Source organism: Thunnus maccoyii, chromosome 6 (assembly GCF_910596095.1).
Source record: "Thunnus maccoyii chromosome 6, fThuMac1.1, whole genome shotgun sequence".
NCBI classification, from domain to species: Eukaryota; Metazoa; Chordata; class Actinopteri; order Scombriformes; family Scombridae; genus Thunnus; species Thunnus maccoyii.
In genome coordinates, this window is record NC_056538.1 from 33462345 (window position 1) to 33485630 (window position 23286).

A 23286-nucleotide genomic window follows, 5' to 3' on the forward strand; every position below is an offset into this window, starting at 1 on the left:
CAGAGAACGTTTAAGACTTTATTCACCGAGAACACGAATACAAGGAATCTGTATCGGTGTCAGAACAGCAAAATGAAGACATAAGACACAAAATAAGATCGAGAGAGATAAAGAAAGAGCTTAAGTAAAGGTAGACAACAGGCCCTGATCATGTGACGCTGTTGTTTGTGTGTATGTGTTGTTTTTCTGAAGACGATGAGACAGAGGAACCAGGAAGTGACATCTGACCACACAGGAACATCAAACTAGATCACACTGAAGCAGGTGGTTCAGATCCAGCTGCAGCATCGCTGTGGTCAGCAGTGTCAGTGGTACTAACCTCTATAAACAGACAACTGCATATGAATACACAATCTGTGAGCACGAGACGAGGTTTTGGGACCGGAAGCGTTCTGGTTTCCATTTCCGTTCAGCGTTTTTCTACATGAACATGCTTTGGTCGCATGACAGTCGTAGACATCGTCTCTCAACTCCGACTTCATTCTCACATCTCAAGTTGCTAATCAGATTGTAAACGATGACCGGCGCACAGAAGAGGAAGTCTCGGCCCGGATATCCGTTATTGGAGGTTGCCCGCAGAGGCTAAACCATCGTCAGACGCTAGCTGATGGGTTGCAGTGGTAGTTAACAGTACTGCTGTACTGACGGTAAGCTGAAGTACATATGTACCAATATCCAGTTTTCATGCTACAATCATTGTGGCCAAAAATATCACAGTAAACGGTTTTATCATGATAAAAATCAAACTTTCCTGAAATACTATGATACTGTAAAATTACTTAACAAACCATGATCACCTTGGATCAAACCGAACAGTGAATTGTATGTTGCAAAACCCTGAACATTAACTGACTAAAACTAAACTAAAACGCTAAAAACAGCACAAACAGAAGCAGGTTTAAAGTTTTAATACAGTTTCACCGTCTTTCTTGTAGAATCTCAAACTGTAACTGATCAGCTGGACTCATTTAACCGTAAACTAGCTGCAGTTCAGTAGGAGGACGAGGTGACGCTCCTGTAGCAACAGTAGACAGACTGGTCAGACTGGTTCTCTGGTCCTGCTGTGTCTCTGTTTGACTCATAAAAAGGTTTTTTCTAGTGGTTTATCAAACTGCTAATACAGACAGATGAGCTGCTCTGTGTTCTTCTGTCTACTGTGTAGTAAACTGTATAGCAGCCAGTAACACCAGTCTCTGTTTTATATCGCTGTAAAGTGATTATTTTGGAGTTTAATCGGATGAAACGAGACGTGAAGACGTCAGCTTGGACTTTTGTTGATTCTACTCTTTTATACGTTTTTCTCTACTTTCTGACTTTCGGGAGAAAATGATCAATCAGCTGAGAGAACAACCGGCAGATTAATTGATAGTGAAAATCATTAGCTGGCGTTGAAGTGGGACTTTGCTGATACAACTCAGACTGTCGGTGAAACTGTTGTGAAACCAGTTGTTCTCATCGACAACTCAAAAGAAAAGTGAAAACAAGCTTGTGCACATGCAGCCAGATCAACAGCGGTTAAGATTAATACAACTAATTTGATAAAAACACTGTGTCTGCATATTTCAGTCTTCAGTTATGAGCCTACAGAGCAGTAATGAGACTGAACCTGCAGACCTGCAGACCTTCACTCAGGAAATGAACTGATCTTGTTTGCGGAGAGTCAAATGCAGGTTTGGAGCGTCGCCAGCTGACTGCTCATATCTGAACTCCCAAATCTCCATTTGTCTAATCCTCAGAGCAGCAGCAGCAGATCTTTAAGACGCTCTCAGAGACACTTTAGCTGATTAATTGTCAAGCAGCCAAGACGGAGGATCGAACCTGAGAGCAGCAACTGATTTTATCTGAAGAATCTTCACGTCTGATCTCTGAGCTGCAGGATGGACTGTGAGTGTGATCAATGAGTGTGATCGGTGTAAACTTTAACATCAGGATCCTCTTTTTTTTAAAGCACTTCTTTATCACAAGTGAACAAGAATCTGTCTGATTCTCTTTGGACGACACTGCTGATCCTGGTCTCCTCTGATGGGAAACTGGAGTTTAAAAGTCTAAACTTGTCTAAAATTACTTTGTTTTGTCTACATTAGACACCTAAAACTATAATTTTTCATAGATTAATGAACACTTACACATAGAAACTGTTGTAGTTTGCTTATTTGAAAACCTACTTTGACACACACTGTTGAATTTATAATGTTACAGCAGTTAACTGAGCCTTCATAGTTTGAATTCTTGCTTGTTTTAGGGCTGCTGTTAGGGGAAAAAAGAGGAGATTCTGAGAATAAAGTTAAAATATTTCAAGAAAAAGGTTGTAATTTCAAGAGTAAAGTCAAGAGTGAACCTTCCTCATTCAGACCGACACACTGAACCAGTTTGGGTCAGACGGTTCGAAGGCTTCCCAGTGAGAAACCAGCAGCTGTGAGCTTTTCTCTCAGCATCACATGGAAATACTCAAGTAAAGTACAAGTACCTCAATACTGTACTCAAGTACAGTGCTTGAGTAAACGTACTCAGTTACTTTCCACCACTGTGGATCAAACATTCCCAAATTGGTAAATAAGGAGGAACTGGAGGTGACGGAGCCTGTATACTGGTCAGAGGAGAGTGACATCACACAAACATGTCTTTTGAACATAGACTGTATAAAAATATGGACGTAGTTACCGTGACGTCACCCGTTGGTTTCTGAAGAGCGGTTCTGAGGCTCAAAGCGAGCCGCTCTGGCCGTCACCATCTTGGCAGTGCGTGACGCTGCCTAACTCCCAGCCAATCAAAAATGGGCAAAGAGGCGGGCCGAACGGCTGAAACAAGCCACCTATCGGCTGGCGGACCTGTCACTCAAAGCAGCCATGTCCTTCATTATGCAGAACTTTATGACTTAATAAAACTGTGTAGTAGATATTGTATGAACTTTATTCTCATAATATAATGACTTTTTTTCTGAAAAAATATTTCAACTTTATTATCAAAATCTTTGATTTTTTTAATACTCATAGTTGTCATATCTGCTAGATTAATATAAATCTACAATCTGTTTTGTCATCATGTCACAATCAAACCTACACTGGTGCGTTAACCAGAATGGTTTAGGTATGGAGCCTTAAAAGGAAAGGTTCACTCTTCAAGTCTGAAAACAATGAGTCAGATGAAAGACAACACACACACCACCTGTTTGTCTCTTGTGTTGTAGGGAATAAATTCCCCCCCAGATCCGATTCCAAAGAAAGAAGTAAATTCCTGCACTGACATATCACCTCCCCACCGATTTAATAAAAAGAGTTTCAGTCAGAAGGACATGACTCACTCCTCAAAGCTTAAGTATTGTATGTTTGACGGTTCAGGGATTCTTGAATGAACAAGCTGCTCTATGTGATCATAGGCAAACCTCCAACACAGCTGTGGACTATCATGCAATTATGTGTTTAAGCCCTGTGGTGAGGGTTATGGGGTGATATATATGTGTGTGTGCGGGAATTGACTGACGCGTCACTTCTCTACAGATTAATCAAGTGGTTTTCTTCCAAAGTTCCTGTTTTTAAGTGAAATTTCCCCCTTCGTGTTAATATCTGACCACTGAAGAGAAGCAAGGAGAGAAGGGATCTATTGATGCTCAGTATGAAGAGGATGAACACAACACATGAACAAAACATGACATTAAATATTAATGCAACTAGTTAAATATGAACATAATTCACAGGAGGTGAATTTCCAGTGAATAAAAGTTGATAAAACAGTAAAATACAAAGTGAAAGTCGATGTAGAAGACTGTCTGGGACTGTCTGTGAGCCCTGCGTCTTACCGTAGCATACAGATGTACTGTCCGGTGTCGGCGGCGGTGGCCGGCTGCAGCCACAGTCTGTCTCTGTCTTTGCTGATCCGCGAGCTGCAGAGAGGATCACGAACATAAATCAGATACGATTCAATTACAACGACATTAGAACAAACTCTAATGATGCTAATCGAGCCGCTCGTCTCCAAAACCTAATACATCCAGCCTGGAGGGGAAATCGTTAGCGTGCACTTCATCAGTCTGATGACCCCCCCAAACCCCGCCTCCACCCCCCCCGGTCCCCTGTCAATCATTAGAGGTTCAACATTAACATCTCCTCGTCTACAGCTGAGTATAAATCACTAAATTATCCAGTAAGATGGAAAACATCTGTCCCACAATGCACCACTCTCACAGCACTAAGAGTCTACAGTCATATAAATCATAAATATCCCCCTTATTTATCATTTATAACCAATATATACAGTTAATAAATGGTTTATTACACTAGATAATGTAGTTATAAGCAGATATAAGTGTTTATTAATGTTCAGTATTTGTCATGAAGACATATTTTATATTATTACAGCAGCAAACACAGGAGTTATTGATTAATACATTAACACATAAACACGTATATCTGCTGACAGCTACATTTTCATGACATTTTCATGACATTTAATAACTCTTTATATTCTGATAATTCACGATAAAAACGGGGACTTAAAGTAAAGTGTAACCACAAATATATTACAATATTTTCAGCATCTTTAATCTTTTATCACTCATGGTTTTCTTTTCTTTTACCTTCTTCCTGTAGGCATCATTATATTTTCTTTTAACGCTTTAATTCAAATATGTATTGATTATTCATGAGTGCTTTTGTTGTGTTTTGTTTATAAATGTGTAGACAATGTTTTTAAAAAGTGCTACATAAATAAGGCTATTATTTATTATTTAATAAATCAAACCAAAAGCTAAATATAAATTCAGCATGCTAACATGCTAACAATGCTAACATTGCCTGATATCACTCAGTACTCCCTGTTCAATAATTTACTCAATAGTGAGAAGTAATAATTCTCACTAATCATCAATATTTTGTGTCGTCACTGTCAGCTGTAGAACTTTAATCAAATGTGAGCAGAAATAATTTACACGCTCAGATTCAGTAACTATTCATACATGATGGAGGTTAAATATAGTGAACTATAGACTAGAGGTCTACATGGGTCCACTTGGATCTGAGGAACCGAGACCTGGCCCGGGACCTGAGTCGGACAGGATCCAAATTTGACTTTTTATCAGGTCGGGTCTCCTCAACATGTCCGACAGCTGAGTGGTCACAATCGCCGAGTGTTTGGAGATGAGAGCAGAACATAAAATGTGAAGTAAAGAGAAAATTCTGTGTGTTCTTTGTTTTCATGAGGAACAAGTTAAAGGAAAAAAGAGAAGAAGGAGGTGAAACCAGCTGACATATCAACTGTTTAATCCTGTTATATTCAAATAGTCGACAAATATGAGAAAAAAAGTTCTGACATGCTGTTAAGTGAATTTTGGATATTTTAAATTGGATTCACAGATATGAAATGTATTAAATTTATATATATATATATGTACATGTTCAACATCTTAGTGTAGTGTATCAGCATGCTAACACTTGCTAATTAGCACTAAACACAAAGTACAGCTGAGGCTGATGGGAATCTTATTCATTTTGCAGTTATTGCTCATAAACCAAAGTACTGGACCTGATGATGGTGCTGCATGAAAAGTCAGAATATCACCAAAGTTATTACGATTCATTCTGAGAGGAACATGAATTTCATGGCAATCTATCAAACTTTTATGAGATATTTCAATCTGGACAAAGAGGTTGGTGGACTCGGCTAATAAAAACTGTGAACTCACATCTTTATACAGAATTAATCTTCTAACAGTCATTGAACAGTTTTACTGCACTGATTTTTTTTTTTTTGTGGCTGCAAAAGTGGTTTTATGATCCTTTAAAAAGCAAAATGAGAAGAGCAGCAGTTTGAAGTTAGTCAGTAAGAAGGTAATAAAGGTATCTGAGTATGTGGACAGCTGAACATTAGTGAAACATGTTCATTAATCTGCTGCAGGGATTAGTGAGGTCACACATCAGCTGTACAGGACTACCTGGATGTGATTGGCTGCTCCAGGTCATGGCCGTCGGGGAGGCGGTACCAGAAGAGGTTGTGTCCGGCGCTCTGGGTGGAGGAGTAGTTGTAGACGGAGGGATGAGAGAACAGAGGACAGGAGAGCCATCCGGCCTCCCCATCCAGGATGGAGACCGCCCCCTCACTGGACTCCCCCCAGTCATAACACATGGGCTCTGAGACGGAGAGACGTTAAAGGAAAAGTTCAACAACAGAGCCGCCATCTGTCCGAACCTCGAGACAAGTCCACTTTATGCTAATCACAACCAGAAGCAGTATAAATGTTACTTTAACGTATTCTAGCTTTGAGGATAAAACGTCTAATATTACAATAGTTTTGGTTTGGTTTTATTTTTTCATAAATAAACCTAAACATGACAAATTTTTCCACATGTTCACCTGGAAAACTAACAAACAACCCAATGAAGTGTCTCAAAAAACTTCAGGTTGTAAATGCAGGGAATGAGCTTCCAGAGGATGTAGGGGGATAAATTCTGGTCGACAAAATTATAAATTGTTATTTTAAATAAGTAGTTGTATTGTTTTGTTTGTACCAGAAAACTGTTTGTTTTTTCAATGAATTTCAATAAATACTGTAAATAAAAACACACAGATTCAAAAGAAAAACATAAAACATGGACATGCAGAAACACAAAACAAACAAACAAAACTGTAAACAGCACATAAAATAAAGTGTTTTACATAAAATTGAAGCAAGAAACAGGATAAAAATACTAAAAGTTTTTGTGTTATTCTCTGTGTCTGAAACACAGCTTCACAATCTTTCTGGACTTTTTTTAGAAGCAGTATAAATGTGTTATTTTTATCTACTCTAAAAATGGTGTATTTGAATATTTCTGCATGCTGGGGTCCCTGAACAGTCTTGGAATTGCATAAATTGGGTCTGACTGGAAAGCTGAGACTCTTGTGGATTCAATGAGCCAAATTATATTCATCTGTGATGATGTTAGTCCTCGAAGGGGCCATTTTCTTGTGTGTGTGTGTGTGTGTGTGTGTGCGCATGTCTTTCTATCTTCAAGGGAACCAATTTCAGTTGAAAACCAGGATTGTGAGGACGTTTTTAGCCTCATCACAACTTAAAAGGGCAGTTTGAGGGTTAAGACTTGGCTTTAAGGTTAAAGTTAGATTTGAGTTTAGGTTCAGTTTAGGGTAAGGGGCTGGGAATGCATGATGTCAATGAGTGTCCTCACAAGGATATAAAGACAAACGTGTGTGTGTGTGGGTGCGCATGTCTTTCTATCTTCAAGGGAACCAATTTCAGTTGAAAACCAGCGTTGTGAGGACGTTTCCGTGTTGCGAGGACGTTTCCGTGTTGCGAGGACGTTTCCGTGTTACGAGGACGTTTCCGTGTTGTGAGGACGTTTCCGTGTTGTGAGGACGTTTCCGTGTTACGAGGACGTTTCCGTGTTGTGAGGACTTGGCTTTAAGGTTTAAGTTAGATTTGGGTTTAGGTTCAGTTTAGGGTAAGGGGCTGGAAATGCATGATGTCAATGAGTGTCCTCACAAGGATATAAAGACAAACGTGTGGGTGTGTGTGTGTGTGTGTGTCTCGAGGTGACTGGGGTCCATATAAGGTCTTGCACTGGGACTCATGATAACTAACTGACACCAAACACAAACAGTTCTGATTCAGTATCAACAGACATCCATTAAATACACATTAAAGGATCTGGATCAGGATCAGGATCATCCTGATCTGGACCTCTTTCATTTCTTGGACACAATAAATTATATTTTGGTATTTGGTATACTTGGAGAAACTAAGAACTAGTGGTTGCTGTTTATATATTCTGAATGTTAAGAAATTCTTTCATATCTTCATAATTATAAAATGACAGAGTGAAGTGAAAGAGCAGCAGAGGGACGTTTTTGGCCCTCAGGTTGTTGATCTGAGTCTTGTCTCAGAGTGATGTTGTTGGTCTCTTTTATTTTCAGAGAGGAGCTGAATATAAGAGCGGAAGAAGAAGAGAGGGGTAGGTGGTATTTATAGGACTGCTGAAAGTAGCGTGGTTGAGGTGTTGTTGACATATAGAGAATAATATTCAGTTCAACTTAAAAGCTTCCTCTCTCTCTCTCTCAGTGGACGTCATTGTTAACTGAACGACATTATGACACTTCCATCTCGTTAAAGGATGACAGCACAGAGGGCAGCTGCTGCATTAAAACACTTGAGACTCATCTGAGCTGCGCACGAAACACTTTTACATCAGTGAGAGACGGACGACTCAGTTTCATCTGAGGTTAAAATAGATCTTCATTATTAAATCTGGTATACAAAACCGGACATATTTGACATAAAAAAATAAGAAAAGAGGGTTTAAAATAGAATAAGATGTAAACTGACTGCTGATGTTTTTGGACTGAAGCCACAGACTTTGACTCTGACCTTGACACTGAACATATCCCAGCACTCAGAGATATTTTTATCAGGCTGGGAAAACTTCTGACACAGAATTTAGGGGAACACTGATATCTGATTGAACTCTTCTGTGTTTTTGTGTTTGATAATGATGAATACAGATTTTGAATTATTTTAAAGAGGACATATTCTGCACATTTCCAGCTCTATATTTATATTCTGGGGCTCTACTGGAATATCTTTGCATGATTTCCAGTTAAAAACTCCTTATTTATCTTCTACTGGTCCTTTATGCAGCCCCTCAGTTCAGCCTCTGTCTGAAACAGGCCGTTTTAGCTCCTGTCTCTTTAAGGCCCCGCCTCCTGATGAGCCCACTCTGTTCTGATTGGTCAGCTTCAGGAAGCTACGTAAACAAACTATAGTAGCAGGATTTCACTTCTTTTTCTCCTTCTTTACTCCAAATGTCAACTTCTCAAATACATCTATACATGTTGGAGCTAAATCACATCTGAAATATGAAAGTGGACGTTTATGGAAATGTGACAATTAGGGACGCAACGGTGACGAAATTTTCCCACCAGTTGATAAACTTGTCAACACCGATGTCACCAGTTACACCAGACATTTTACAAGATGAGATATTTGTTGATGACGCTCAGTATCTGTAGATCGCTTCCTTTAATCTCTAACATTAGACTTTTAGTTTAGATCTTCCCCTTATTTAAGAGTTAGTGACAGCGAGCTTCGGGCTGCTGCCAGCCGGTCGACCTCCATGTACAGCCGGGCTGCGGCAAACAGTCATGGGGACGAGCCGGAGGATGACGGCCACTTAGAACCAGAACAAGAGCAACCCGCCTGCCGTCCAGAGAGAAACTCACAGAGAGCAGGAGAGTTTCTGTTGAAAACAAGCAGCGAGCAAGCAAGCAGCTGCTCGCTAACAGCTACGTGTTTACAGCGGAGAGCGGGAGGGAGGACAGAGGTCACGCTCCGCTACACTGTGGTGGTTCACACATTTGTAAGCTGAGGCCACAAATGGGACAATATCGTCCTGATGATTGTGGAATTGGATCAGAAAATACAATATGGGTTGTTTTGGACAATGACAAACCACATAATTGGTTTAGTTTGGAGGATTTGTTAGTTATCACCAAAACTTTAAGTCCCAGAGAGCATTGCTGTTCAAAAACTAAAATAAAATCCAAAAAACTGGATAAACACACTGGATAAACTCAAAAATGGTTACAGCAGCTGTGTTTTTGTGTTTGTTGATTTTACATCTCTGGATGGAGTCTTCTGCACAGCAATGGCTCATGGGTATTGTGGTATTTAGAGCCATTTCACATGCAAACTGATGTTGAAACATTTCTCAACTGCAAACCCTCATATAAGAGAAGCTCCAACCAACACGTTTGAGTTTTTTGCTGGAAAATAAGACTGAAACGACTAATTGATCGTCAAAATTAGTGAGGACTTATCCTCTGCTAATTGTTTTTATTGACAAAAGGTTTAAGCACTGAGTCAAGTATTCAGTCTTTAGCCAATCAATCAATCGAAGCACACACACACACACAGTCCTTCAGGTCTTCAGAAGACTCGTTTATAATGGATGAGTTAATTATATGGAGGATAAAAGACGATGACTGTTCAATACATGATAATAACAGTGATGACTAATGAGTCTCAACACCACAGACTCTCTAATACACTTAAATTAGACCTCAGACCATCAGCTCATCAGACTGGTGATTTAGTAGAAGTGTCTAATAGTGATCAGAGAACCACTGGAACCATCTTAAAGACCACCAACACCATGTCCACAATAACAAGAACTAACTCTTGACACTCTTTGAACCCCTTTAAAGAAGCCCGACACCCCCTGAAACCTCTAGGACACCAGACAACCTCACTTTAAAGATCCCTAAAGCACAAAAACAACCCCTTTTAAGAACTGGAACTCCCAGTAGGACCACTGGCATCCCTTCAGGCACCAACAAAACCTCTTTGTTTTCCTCCACAACCCCCTAATCAGTTCAGTTCAATCCAGTTTCATAATCATAAAAGAAAGACAACTCAAAACTCTGCTCTGGGTTTTCACCGCAGATCCCCACAAAACAAAACAAAACAAGGACGCTAACAAAGCAACACAGTACATAAAATAAAGCCAGCAGAAACGTCAGATAGGTTGGACCACCGTGTGTAACTATACATCTTTAAACTTTACAGTTACGGCTGAAAATGACAACAGAGAAAAACGAGTTTGCCAAGTTCTCTTCAAATCAACCACCAGTCATCTACCCGGAAGTGATTGTTGCTGTTAGCACGACGTCACGGTCTTCAGTTCTGAGGAATGATGGAGTAATATTTTTATGATTGAGTACGTATTAAATGTGTAGTTGACCAATCAGATTGCTTGGTGGAAACTACCTGTTGTATAATTTAGGCTTGTGACAGTGTAACTTGTGTAATTTCTCTCTCTCTCTCGCTCTCTCTCTCTGAGTCACTCACTCTCACTCTCTCTTCCTCTGTATATGTGAACGAGACCTGCTAGAAGCCACTTTGTCGTTAAACGTGTTTCGTGGAGCCATGAATGGACCCATAACATGTTAAAAAAAAAAAAAAACACATCAGTAACAAGAGTAAGTACTGTAGTTTTCCTGGAATGGAGCCTATCTATTGAAGTAGTTGGTGACCTGCCAGTTTTTTACATATAAAAACTCCACTGCCTACAGAGTATGTCACTGAATTACTCATATCCTCACACAGGAACTTGTGGGTAGGTCTCGTGTCACACTATTCCACTAACCTCGACTGTGGAACAACCTGTCTGATGAACTCAGACTGATGGAATCACTATCTTCTTCTAAATAACACATTTCTAACAAAAAGGCTTTTGATTAATCTCTTTTAAATGTTATTAAATTTAGTTTTTATTAATATCATTATTACTTTGCTTCTGAAAATGTATTTTTACCTCATACTGTACCTTCAATTTTGGATTTTTTTTCATTTTGTCCTTAGAAAGCACTTTGTAATCCCTGCTTTAATCATTTCTATATAAATAAACAATATTATTATTATTATTATTATTATTATTATTATTATAACTATAAAGTGAAAGTTGTGGAATTCACTGGTTTCTTTGTAGCAGCAGCTGCAGAATAACTGGACTCTGCTGATAAAACAACGGCCAGTTTTGGGTCGGGAGCCTCAGTTTGAGACCCCAGAGTGCAGGATAGTTTCAGTCCTGCAGGTTCTCGGGATCCTGAACGCTGGATTAATGGGGGCTCTCTACACCTCATGTACAGTGTGTGTGTGTGTGTGTGTGTGTGTTTGTGTGTGTGTGTGTGTGTGTGTGTTGGTAATTGACCTGTCAGGTTTTCCCTGCTGAAGTATTAGTCTTTCTATTAAAATCCTCTCCAACATCCATCCACCTCCTTCTCCTCCTCGCTCACTTTCCTTCCATCCATCTACACTAATACCTTCAACCTCATCCCTCCCTCCTCTCTACCTCCACTACACACACACACACACACACACACACACACTATCCATCCATCTGTGACATGCTGCTGTAAGTCTCGTGTGCAGGTCTCGGTTTTAATCTCGGCTGCTCCGCGTACAGTCTGCTGTATTTCACCATGTTGTGCTTGTAAGTACTGAAACTAACCCTGATAATAAATAAATCATCTCTACCTGCACGACTCACAGTCATAGAAGAAGAAGAAGATTTTATTCCCTGATGTTTCTGTTTTGTTTTAGTTGATTTATTTTCTATTCTGTAAACATTAATCTCATATGTTTTGTATGTATCATGCTAATGTGAAGCATTTTGTAACGTGTTTTGAAAAGTGCTGAATATATTATAATAATAATAAATAAAGTCTGTCAAACATTCTCTGCTTTTCTCTCTTTGTAAACTGAATATTTTTGGGTTTCGGACTGTTTGGACTCAATATTTAACATAATAAACAATTTGTTGATTAATGAGGAAAATGTCTGTTAGTTGCAGCCTCACAGAGATGTAAGAACAAGAATTATTATTATTGACAAAGAAAAAGGGAACAAACCAAATAGAATATAAAAGATCCAATTTATACACGTACAGCTAATATTATAAATATCATCATGTGTGTCCTTGAGGTCTAACAAACGTGCTGAATGAATTTTTACATTATTTACATGAATGTCTTCTTCAAATCTCCTAAATTATATTTAAATATTATTCATTGTTTAACAGTTGGTGGAAAAGAAAAGACACACGTAGCAACTTTCCAGATTCGTTAATCAACATTTCCTCGTTATCTTGATAGTAATGCAGCATGTAATGAAATCCAGCCGACGTTATGTTTCAGTCGTATTTAAACGTCATTTCTGGACACAGAGATTCTTCTTCTCTGCATTTGTTGGTCAACTGTGACATTAAACCGTCTTCTCTTCTTCAAAGACTCCTGAAACATCATCTTTTTTTATTCCTCATGTTCTTCTTCCCAATCAAAACCTGGCGCCTACATTACCCACGATGCACCTGGAGATTGTGGTATGTTATGCTAGTAGCAGCTAATGTAGCCTGGAGCTGCTAGCCTCCAGCAGAGCATCTTTCTAACTTCACGCCCCTAGATTTCTTTTTTTTAAAACTTTTCCTACTTGACGTCTTCAGCCCCAACAGACGCTGACTCTAGTGACATCATTATCATCATCATTATCATCATCATCATCATCATCATCAGTAGCTTTAAATAACTTTTTACACAAAGAACATCTGGAAACACTCACTAAGGTGGAAAAAAACAGCAGAGTTCATCTTAACTGTTGCGCAACATTTTTCTGCAGAAAACCACGAGTTGAACGGAGGCCGTCTTGCCGCCGTCGAACGGAGACGTGAAGGTTCAATAAACATGATCTACATGTTATAATGAGCACGTTCTGTCCTGTAATCGACTCTTTGGATGCAGGATCGTGTCAGTTTGTCTCAGTTTGACTGCAAAACAAAGATTTGCATTTTTTTAATTTGCAAAACTTTTCTCAGAACCCAGAAAAGCTATTTTAATGTGCATGATGTCATTTTACTGTAAGGTTTATGGAACGTTACACATGTTTGTATAAATTGAAGCAGTTTGCTGATGTAATCAGTTTCCCCCCCGAATAATTAATTCAAGTTTCATCTCATTTCATTCACTCAAATCCCATCAACTCCATCTCTCTCTCCCTCCTCCACCATCCATCCTCCTGCACAGTGACCCCCCCCCCCCCCACTGTCTGCCCCCCCCCCCCCCCCCCCCCCCCCCCCCCCCCTCCTGCCCTCCAACACTCAGACAGTGTTACAAATGACCCTCTTCTCTCTGGGAGCATCCGTTCCTCCTCCCGCGGGGGCGAGCCTTTCTGTTTTTAATTAACCCCACTTCTGCAGAGTTGCAACATATGAACAAGAAAGATTCGGAGGGAAAATAGAGCTGAGAGCTTTTTACAACGTGGAGCGCATTAAATAAAAAAGCTGCAGGATCATATTTTACAGTTTTCATTCTCTTTCTACCTGAGAAATGAATCCTTTTCACTGAAGGATCTTTGCAACTCTGACGACGTTTTACACAGATTTTCTTCTCTGGTTATATATTTGTGCATTTCTACAGTTTTGATAATTCAGTGTGGACATTTAACTTTTTAAAAACAATCCAAAAACACAGCGAACATGTTTAACGTGACCTGAAAACACTGTCAAATGTTTCAGCGCTGGTGGAAAATAGAAACCGCCAACGAGCACCGATCACATCTCACACGTCTGTCACCTACCTGACGGGTCACTGGACTGACTGACAGCCGGCGTTGCCGTGGCGACCACGACAAGGAGGAAGAAGGTGGAGATGAAGGACGCCCTGCGGAGAGAGAGAGAGAGAGAGAGAGAGAGAGAGACTGTTAATGTGCCGTTCATTCATCTTTTATCACATCAGAACAAGAAAATCTGACCACTTCCTGTCAGATCGGTTGTGGTATTATTATTATTATTATTATCATCATTATTATCATTATTATTATCATTATTACATGCTCCATGTTTTCCTTGTCTTCTTCTTCTCTGTTCATTGTAACTCTGCCTTTCTCTCTTTTTGTCATTTGCTTTGAATAAACTTTATTGGAAATGTATCTTTACAAAACTGTCTATAGTTTCTGCACAGATGAGAGTTTCAGTGTAAATCTGACGTGTGTGTGTTGAATAAATGCATTAAATGAGAAAGTGAAGCTCATCTCCTGGTAGAAGGTCTCTCTCTCTCTCTCTCTCCTGTCTGTGTGTATCAAGGTCTCTCGCCCCCTCCCTGCAGCAGCAGCAGCAGCAGCAGTTAAATCAGAGGAGGCGGGATTAATCGGCTCGTTACGGGAGACGAGACGAGATGGATGGATGATAATGACCTTCACCTCTAATGAATTCACTTCATTTATCTGCTCAACATCGACTCAGATGTGAAAGTCAGAGAGGAGAAGTGACAGTTTAAACTGTTGTTGATTGAACTCACATTTTAAAAGATAAACTTGTGCCAGTTTAAAATGTTTCACAGGCTGAAACTAACTACTAACTATTGTTTTCATTCTTTTCTGCATTAATCATTTTGTCTATAAAATGTTTAAAAAAAAAGTTGTTTATGCAATTAAACTTTCTCGAGTTTTTAAGTGCTTTCATTTTGTGTGATGAAAGTGATGAAACAGTAGAAACATTGTGAAATGCAGAACAAAATAACAGACTTATATCCACTACTGCCCCAGTGCATGCTGGGAGGCTTCCCAGTAGGTACTGAACTCAACTAAACCAGGATAAAACTGAGGACTTTAGTAAAACCACAGTAAAGACTGCAGGTTACGTCTGATTTAACATTTGATAAATAAATAAACTGCTGTCAGCATCTTCTTCAATCTAAAATCCTTTCTGTCTGTTCAGGATTCGGAGACGAGAGAAGATGTTTTTATCGACTGTTGACGCCTCGCTGGCGCCGAGCAGAGAGATCGGATCCCTCCCGTACTGGTTTCTCTTCACTGGTTAGCAGATAATAAAAAGCACTGGGCGTACTGGCTCCAGTTTATCTTTCTGAACTCCTCCTCAGATCTGCTGACTAATCACTGCTTGTTCATCTGGAGGTGTGGAACAGTTTGCTGCTCTTTATTTCAGCCTTTAATAATCATCCTGATGATCAAACTTGTTTTTTTCCCTCTCTGTTAATGATTTGTTCTCTTTGTAATGCAGTTGTGTTTTATGTGATGTGTATCTGTCTGCAGTGAATCTCTCAGACTACTCGACACATCAGCCTGATATGTTTTCTGCACGTTTATGACACTGAAGGATTGTGGGTATTGAGCATAGTTTCATTGATTCTTGCAAATCTGACACCAACAAGGCGGGAAATTCCTGCACGTTTACAGTGATGTCTAATAATGTTCAGCCAACGTTTGCACTGGTGCAGAAAGCAGGACGGTCTGAGGCGCCTACGAACCTCTTCTGCTGTTGCAGCATCTCTTGCTAGCATAAACAGAAACAGCTGGATGAGCCCCAACTGAAGCTAAACATCTACTGGCTCTCTGTCAAATGATGAAGGACGTACTTATGCATGTTGTCTTTCTCTTAAGAGAAGATCTGGACTCTTCCACAACCTGTCCAACCAGTGGTTAAAGTTACCAAAGAGGCCCTGAGAGGAACAATAGACCACGCTGACCCTGCAGAGGAGGAGGAGCTCTTCAGCTCTCGTCATGGTAACAAGTTTAAAGGCGACTCAAAAACCTCTGATGACATGAAGAGCAGGTACGTAGGATCCTCGATACATGAGACACAATGGATATTCACTCATTGTTCACTATTTTGGAACTGAGAAAAGTCATCGTGGCAAAACAGTCCTGAGAGTTTCTCTCTCTAGAGAAACTAGAAAACCTGCAAACACACTTCTCATGTGCTGTGAGTGCAGAGGAGGCTCGCGCAGAGTTTGTGATGCTGAAGCGAGTCGTTAAGATCACTATGATCACACTAATTACAAGTGTGTCAAAAACAGGATCAGTAATATAAACCTCATCAATCTGATGCTCATTTCAGAGCAGTTTGATGTTAACAGAGCTGAGATGAAGCAGAGGAGACAGTGTAGAACAGAGGATGAAGTCGCTTACAGCCATGTAGATAGTTGGAGGAAAGCGACAAACTGCAGTGTGAGGTGAGAACAGGACGAGTTAAGACCTGTAGTTTAGCTCTCAAGCAGTAAGTTAATACCGTACCTGATATGTTATGTATGATAACAGCTTCATGAGAGATGAAAACACTGACTTGACTTTTGTTCTGAAATATCTAAACAGTTTCAGCTGTTAGTCTCACAGTGTCTCCACAGAGAGAGAGACGGAGGCCGAGGTGAGGGAGTGAGGGGACGATGAAAAGGTGGAAGAGGAAGATGAAGAGAGAGGCAGCAGCAGACAGACGGAGAGACGATGTGTCACAGTGGACGATCAGGCTAGAGCTAGTGGATCCCTGGAGGGACATACAGGAGCACAGCTGCCTCAATAACACCATGCATCACACACACACACACACACACACACACACACACACACACACACACACACACACACACACACGTACACACACACACACACACACTAGTCTGATCTTATCTAAGCGTGTGTTATATCTTAAGTGTAGTTGATCATTCTCAGTTACTCTGCGGTTTCCTCTCTTCTGAGGAACATCTGCTGTGGTCATCGACACTCTTAAGTGTATAAATAAACATTATTTTCACATGTAGCGCTGACATGTCCTAATAAAGGCAACGCCGGTGTGTGTGAAGACGTCTTGACCGTGTTTGTTCAGACAGAGACAAAAAGTTGACGATGGTGAGATGAAATGTGGTGTCAAAACGGCGTCACAGCTCTCACTACCACCGACGACAGATTGAGACAAAACTCTCACAATGTGTCCGAACCAACCAATCAGAACACGACATGAAGTGATGCAGGACACACTGGGTCGGTGAGACGTTTCACAAGCGACAAGAAAAGGAAAACACACATAAAAACTAAAACGACGGAGATGAAACGAAAAAGAAGTCAGTGTGACTTCAGAGACGTTGATCTGACAGTCTGACAGGTTTTATTACAACGTGACCTGTAATAAACTTACAGAGAGTGAAGTTATTTCAATTACTGAAAAGACACGACAGCACGACTGTTTCCATCTATTAGAGGTAAACGCCGACTGAAGTCCGGTCGCTAAGCAACTCCTGAAATCCTCCGAGAGAAACAAGAGACACGTCCGATTGATGAGTTTAGAAGGTTTCTGCTGTTTTTTCTGGAAAAGAGACGAACAGGAAGTTGAACTTTCATTCAACAAGCAACAGACTGTAAACCAGAATCAATCAGCTGAAGAGCTGCAGGAGAAACCTGACAGACGGATCAATAACAGCAGGAGGACTACGTCTGGATTCACATCTGGAGTCAGTTCATCACAGCTGCAATGATTGATCGATCGATCGATCGGCGACAGGAAATTAATCCGCAACTGTTTTCTTTTTCAAGCAAAAACATCTTCTGGTTTCCAGATTCTCAGATGTGACACTAAATGAACTCATAGACGATGAATCGATAATGAAATGATTAGTTGTTAAGATACGATCACCTTTATTGATCCCGAGGGGAGAAACTCAGGTGTTACAGAAAACAGACTAACATCTACATCAGGACAGAAACTATAATAGAACAGAGAATAATAAAAATAATAATAAGAATTAAACAACATCATGAGCACAAACACGAGCAGAACAAACAACGACAACATCAAACTTAATGATCTGTTGAACAGAAAGGAAACTGATCGATCAACCCAAACCCACGAAGAACCAGAAACATTTAGAAACGTGCTGCAGTCTGATGAAGTTTAAGACTTTAATAGTTTTAGTTTCTGTGTTTTATCAAACTGAGGGACGGATCGTATTATTACATCATAGCAGGACTGTCATTATTGTTATTAATCATTCGTTGATTGATCAGTGTATAAAATGTGAACATGTTCAGATGATCAACAGTCACAAACACAAACATGTTGAGTTCAGGTGTTTTGTTAATTGTCTCTAATATGATGGATTTCATGTGTTTTACATTATTATTATTATTATTACTGTTGTTATAAGTTGTGTGTATGTTGGTTTTGTCAACTTGGGTGAACAAATAAATAAATAAACTCTTTAGTTAAATGTTCTTCATGTCTGCTGATTCCTCCTGATGTAAAAACAAACAAACAAAACTTTCAGTTTGTTTTAGTAGAATTTGGAAGAAAGTTCTTCGTTTGACATTTAATGATTTATGTAAGAAGTTATTTTTGTGTCATAAGTTTTAATGAAACGTAAACATTTGATGACTATGATGATGATGATGATGATGATGATGATGACTATGATGATGATGATGATGGTGAAGGTGGAGTGCAGTGTGTCAGCTGTGTTCCTGCTGATCACTGCAGAGTCTCCAGATCTGATCTGTTTCAGGATAATCTGATTATCAGAGCGGATCGATGAGAGACTCTGCAGGCGGAAAAACTCTCCTCACTCACTTTTACAAAAGTCAAATTCTCTTCATCATCTGAAAACTTTTTTTTACAAATTACAAGATATTTTAAAATCTTTACGGTCTTATAGTTAATTTGACATATAAATAATCAAGTGAGCATCGAAATATGAACTTTTAAGAGACTCTTTCGCTGCATTTCTGTCCATCGCGTTGAATTAGAGATTAAGAGAATAACAAACATTGTAATTCTGAGGGATTAATCGCAGGTTGGTGAGCTGGATGTTCACCGAACTGAACCTCACATTCAGCTGACTAAACACAACTTGTATTTGTGTTCTTGCCGTTCATGTGACACTAATAATAATCGAGCGAACAATAAATTGCAAGATTTTTAAATGAAATTCCGGCCGCAGGACTCTGACCGGAGGCTGACCGGTGAACCGGGTCCAGTGCGGAGGAAACACGCTGTAGGTTTACGGTTATCCCGCTGATTCTCTCATTCAAGGTGACTTTTAGTGAATGAACCGATAAATATAAGATATAAAAGTTAATCTGACTACAGCAGCAGCAGTGACAGTACCAGAGTCCAAAGAGAAAAGCATGAAAACAAAGAATAAAACAGCCGGAGCTTCACTTACATTGACAGCCGGTCGGGACGCTCTGCTGCTCGGTGTCTGTCCGGTCTGGATGCGAGTCCCTCTCGGTGGAGCAGGACGGGCGGGGGTGGAGCCGTGTTTGTTTTTACTGTGTGTGTGTGTGTGTGTGTGTGTGTGTGTGTGTGTGTGTGAGTCAGCACAGACACACACACACACACTCACCCACCCTCCAGTTACCACCGCAGCAGCAGCGGGTCTCTGGTGATTAACGGCCCCGTGTCAGGGCTCGACCGCGGCTGTTAATCTCCGGGAGTTACGGCGGCGCACCGGGGGGGCTGCGCGAGGAGCCCGCGGAGTAACTAACGAGACCTGATTGACGTCACGTGCTAATCAACTAATTAATTGATCGAATTGGTGCATTTATACGCTACAGGAAACCAAAACAGAGACGAAGAAGAGACGGTCAGACAGCTGCTGACAGCTGGACTGAAGTTCAGACACTGAGGAAGACGCAGAGACGCGTCACGGTTTAAAACTGCGTCAAATGCGCAAAAAGCGATGAAAATATAAGATAAAACGTGTTAGTGTGTGTTAGTGTGTGTGTGTGTATGTGTGTGTGTGTGTGTGTATGTGTGTTTGTTTGTGTGTACGTGTTTGTTTGTGTGTGTGTGTGTGTGTGTGTGTGTGTGTATGTGTGTGTGTATGTAGGAAGTAAGTTGAGCGTATTCCGGTTGACGCTCCTCCTCCTCCTCGTCCTCCTCCTCACTGACTCCGTTGCGACATCGATCAGTGTGATTTCCCAACAGCACGAGGCCTCCCAATAGTCTGATCACCAGGATAACAACAGGTCACACATACACACACACACACACACACACACACACACACACACACACACACACACACAGATCGATCAGTTTTTGTTTTACTCTGAAATGAAAGAAAATCATCTTCTGTCTCTGTAACCTGCTGCAGCTTTGAGGTACTTTTACTTTATTTGAGTATTTTATGTTACTTTATATTTCTACTCCACGTGTACTTTTTACTCCACAAGTCAAAGTGTACTTGTTTAAATCCCAAGATAATAAAGAAATAAAAATAGATAAATAATGCAATAATATATTTTAAAACTGCAAATTAATCAATGACTATTTTGATAATCGAGTAATCGTTTCGGTCATTTAAATATTTAATGTTTCCACATCCTCAAATGTAAGAATTTGCGTTTTTGCTTTTCCATCACAGTAAAATGAAAAAAAATTATGTTTATAATATACTAAACCACTTGTATTAAATGATTCAATACTTTAGTTTTTATCATAAATATATTATTTAAATAATAAATAAATATATTATTATATTATTTCTCTCGTTTCTGTCTGATCTCTTATTAAAACATCCTCTTTCTTTTTGTCTTTCCTCACATATATTATACAGTATATCGGTGTGTATCTGTATGTAAATGTACTATTAGACGATTATTATGTATCTGTATGTATTTTTGTTATTGTTAACCAACTTATGGATATTTGAGATATAAGATGTTTTGTCATCTTCTTTTCCAGCAGCTTCTTCCATCACATCTTGTTTGTTCTGTTAAACTAATGTTGTGTCTCATTTCATATAAACACACTTTAAAAGTCTTCAAGTGTTTAGTTTTATCTTCCTGAAGTTTCTTGACCTTAAACAAGATCATAACAAACAAACATCTCAAGATTATTATAAAAAAACAAACAAACAAACAAACACATCAGTCAGCTGTTTCAGCCTGATGGAGATAAATGATCTAAAGTTGTAATCTGATCACAAATTACAGGATTATTTACTCACAGATGTGTTCAGTTACATTTACAGCTGTTGCTCCTCTCACCCCATCCTTAATAAAATGTCTCCCCCTTGTGACGTCATTGTGTAATTACAGGTGAAGGACACATCAGATTCACCTGGTGGCTGATGTCATGTACTGCACCTGTTTCTATTTTCAGTCCTATTCAGTCTTTCTAGTAACCATATATATATATATATATATATATATATATATATATATATGTCTATATTTATCATGACAGAAGTTAAACACCTTTTATACACACTATATGGCCAAAAATATGTGGACACAGCTGACTTCATCAAACAGCTGAGCTGTGTTCAGGTCAACTTCTTCTCTCAAAAAGTCTCAACGTTCACAGTTTGTCAGCTGCAGGAAACGTTGAGTCTGCCAACAGGTTCATTTCAAAATAAAACAGGATATTATATTAATCTATTATTTGACCAGTGACCTTTCTGACCCTCAAACCAGTGTTCACAGTAAAAGTCTTCCTATTATGTCCCACGCTGCTGCATGTCTTGTGTTTGCAAGATGACTCCACTGTCTCCTGATCCTGAGAGGGTTATCTCTGCAGACCAGAGCTCCCAGTGGGCTTCATAAGTCCAAGATGTCTGTGATAGTTCTAAGCAGTGGTGGAAGAAGTATTCAAATCCTTTACAGCAGTAAAAGTACCACTACAGCAATGTAAAAATACTCCATTACAGGTAAAAGTCCTGCATGAAAAATCCTACTACAGTAAAAGTACATAAGTATTATGAGCTTGATGTAGTTAAAGTATTGCAGTAATAGTACATATGTGTCTGCAGATAACTGATACCTCTGCCGGTGTGGATGAGGAACCAGCAGACGGTTGTCTTCCTTGTTTAGGGAACCAGAGTTCAGCCTGGCGTCTATAATCACCAGCTGTCGTTGAACCGCTCTAAACGGGCCTGTTTAGTCAGGAATGCCTGACAGCCGGGTCGCAACCAAGTGTATCAGTGCAAATAGGTGATGGTCTTCTAACAGGTCACCACCGGAGGAGGCCCACTCTGACGGTCGAGGGCACTCACCGGGTTTTATAGGGCGGCTTTGATGCACTGACTCTAACAGTTTAGCCAATTAAACACCTATAATAAACCTTTCAACCTGATTCTGTGCTGAAGTTATATCTCTATCACATGTGCAGCAGGTTGATCTCAATCATCAAATCTAAAGCTTTACAGTTCTGTTCATACATAAACATTGTGAGTTTATCCTTAGCAAAAATTCATTATAAATTTGTAATGTAAATACATTTAAATCTCATGTCAGCCATATCCCAGGAGGGGCGTCTTCTTACCTGGAGATACTAGAAGACCTCAGAGATGAGCGTGTATAAAAATACAAACCGGTTTTCAAAACTGAGTATTGCAAAATGCAAAAAGTAAAATATAAAAGTTAAAGATGCAAAAAGACAAACTGGAAAAAGTGACGACCCAAAAAGGAAGGAAGCTCAAAGAGAGTCTGTCCGTCTCTCTTTGCTTTTCTTTTTATATCAACACATCTTCACCCATATATGGTCTTCCACCAGGACATCCACCAGCTACGTGCTGATGTTATATGACTTTGCACAAAACAGTGACATTTCTTTCAATGTCACTTACAACACATTGTGGGGAACTTCTTCTTTTTTACGTTTGAGGTTAAACTTTAAGGATGTCTAAACTGCAGCTTCTCCTTTGGTGTCAGGTTCTCTACCGGTCGTCAGTGTCCGAGGTGACTGTTTGTTTTTGTTTGTGTTTGTTTAATCATGCATTGCTTTTGTTTAACGATCTGTGACGTTGTAAAGGGTTAAAAAAAAATCGATATTATTTTGTCAGCCCGTAGCTGCTAGCTTAGCTCAATTAGCTAGCCACTTGCTCGTTACCCGTTACAACATCACAGATCGTTAAACAAAAGTAATCTACGTGCACCAGTTCAAACCTAACATTCTTGCTGTTACTGAGACAGACGTTATGTGTAAACGTAGCTGTGCCTCTCTTGTTTACTGACATGGATGT

The 23286-nt window shown here is 39.7% G+C and overlaps 1 protein-coding gene across 1 annotated transcript in view; it reads right to left on the reverse strand.

The window, feature by feature from the left end:
* Positions 1 to 23054, reverse strand: part of LOC121898567 (interleukin-1 receptor accessory protein-like) — a 39946-nt gene extending 16892 nt beyond the window's left edge. The window contains exons 1-5 of the mRNA XM_042413757.1: positions 22587 to 23054; positions 19483 to 20265; positions 14114 to 14196; positions 5927 to 6122; positions 3797 to 3880 (exon numbers count right to left, since the gene is read on the reverse strand). Coding sequence (XP_042269691.1) covers positions 3797 to 3880; positions 5927 to 6122; positions 14114 to 14196; positions 19483 to 19484 — 365 coding nt within the window. The 5' untranslated portion in view covers positions 19485 to 20265; positions 22587 to 23054. The remainder of the gene's footprint in view (positions 1 to 3796; positions 3881 to 5926; positions 6123 to 14113; positions 14197 to 19482; positions 20266 to 22586) is intronic.
* Between the last annotated feature and the right edge of the window lie 232 nt (positions 23055 to 23286).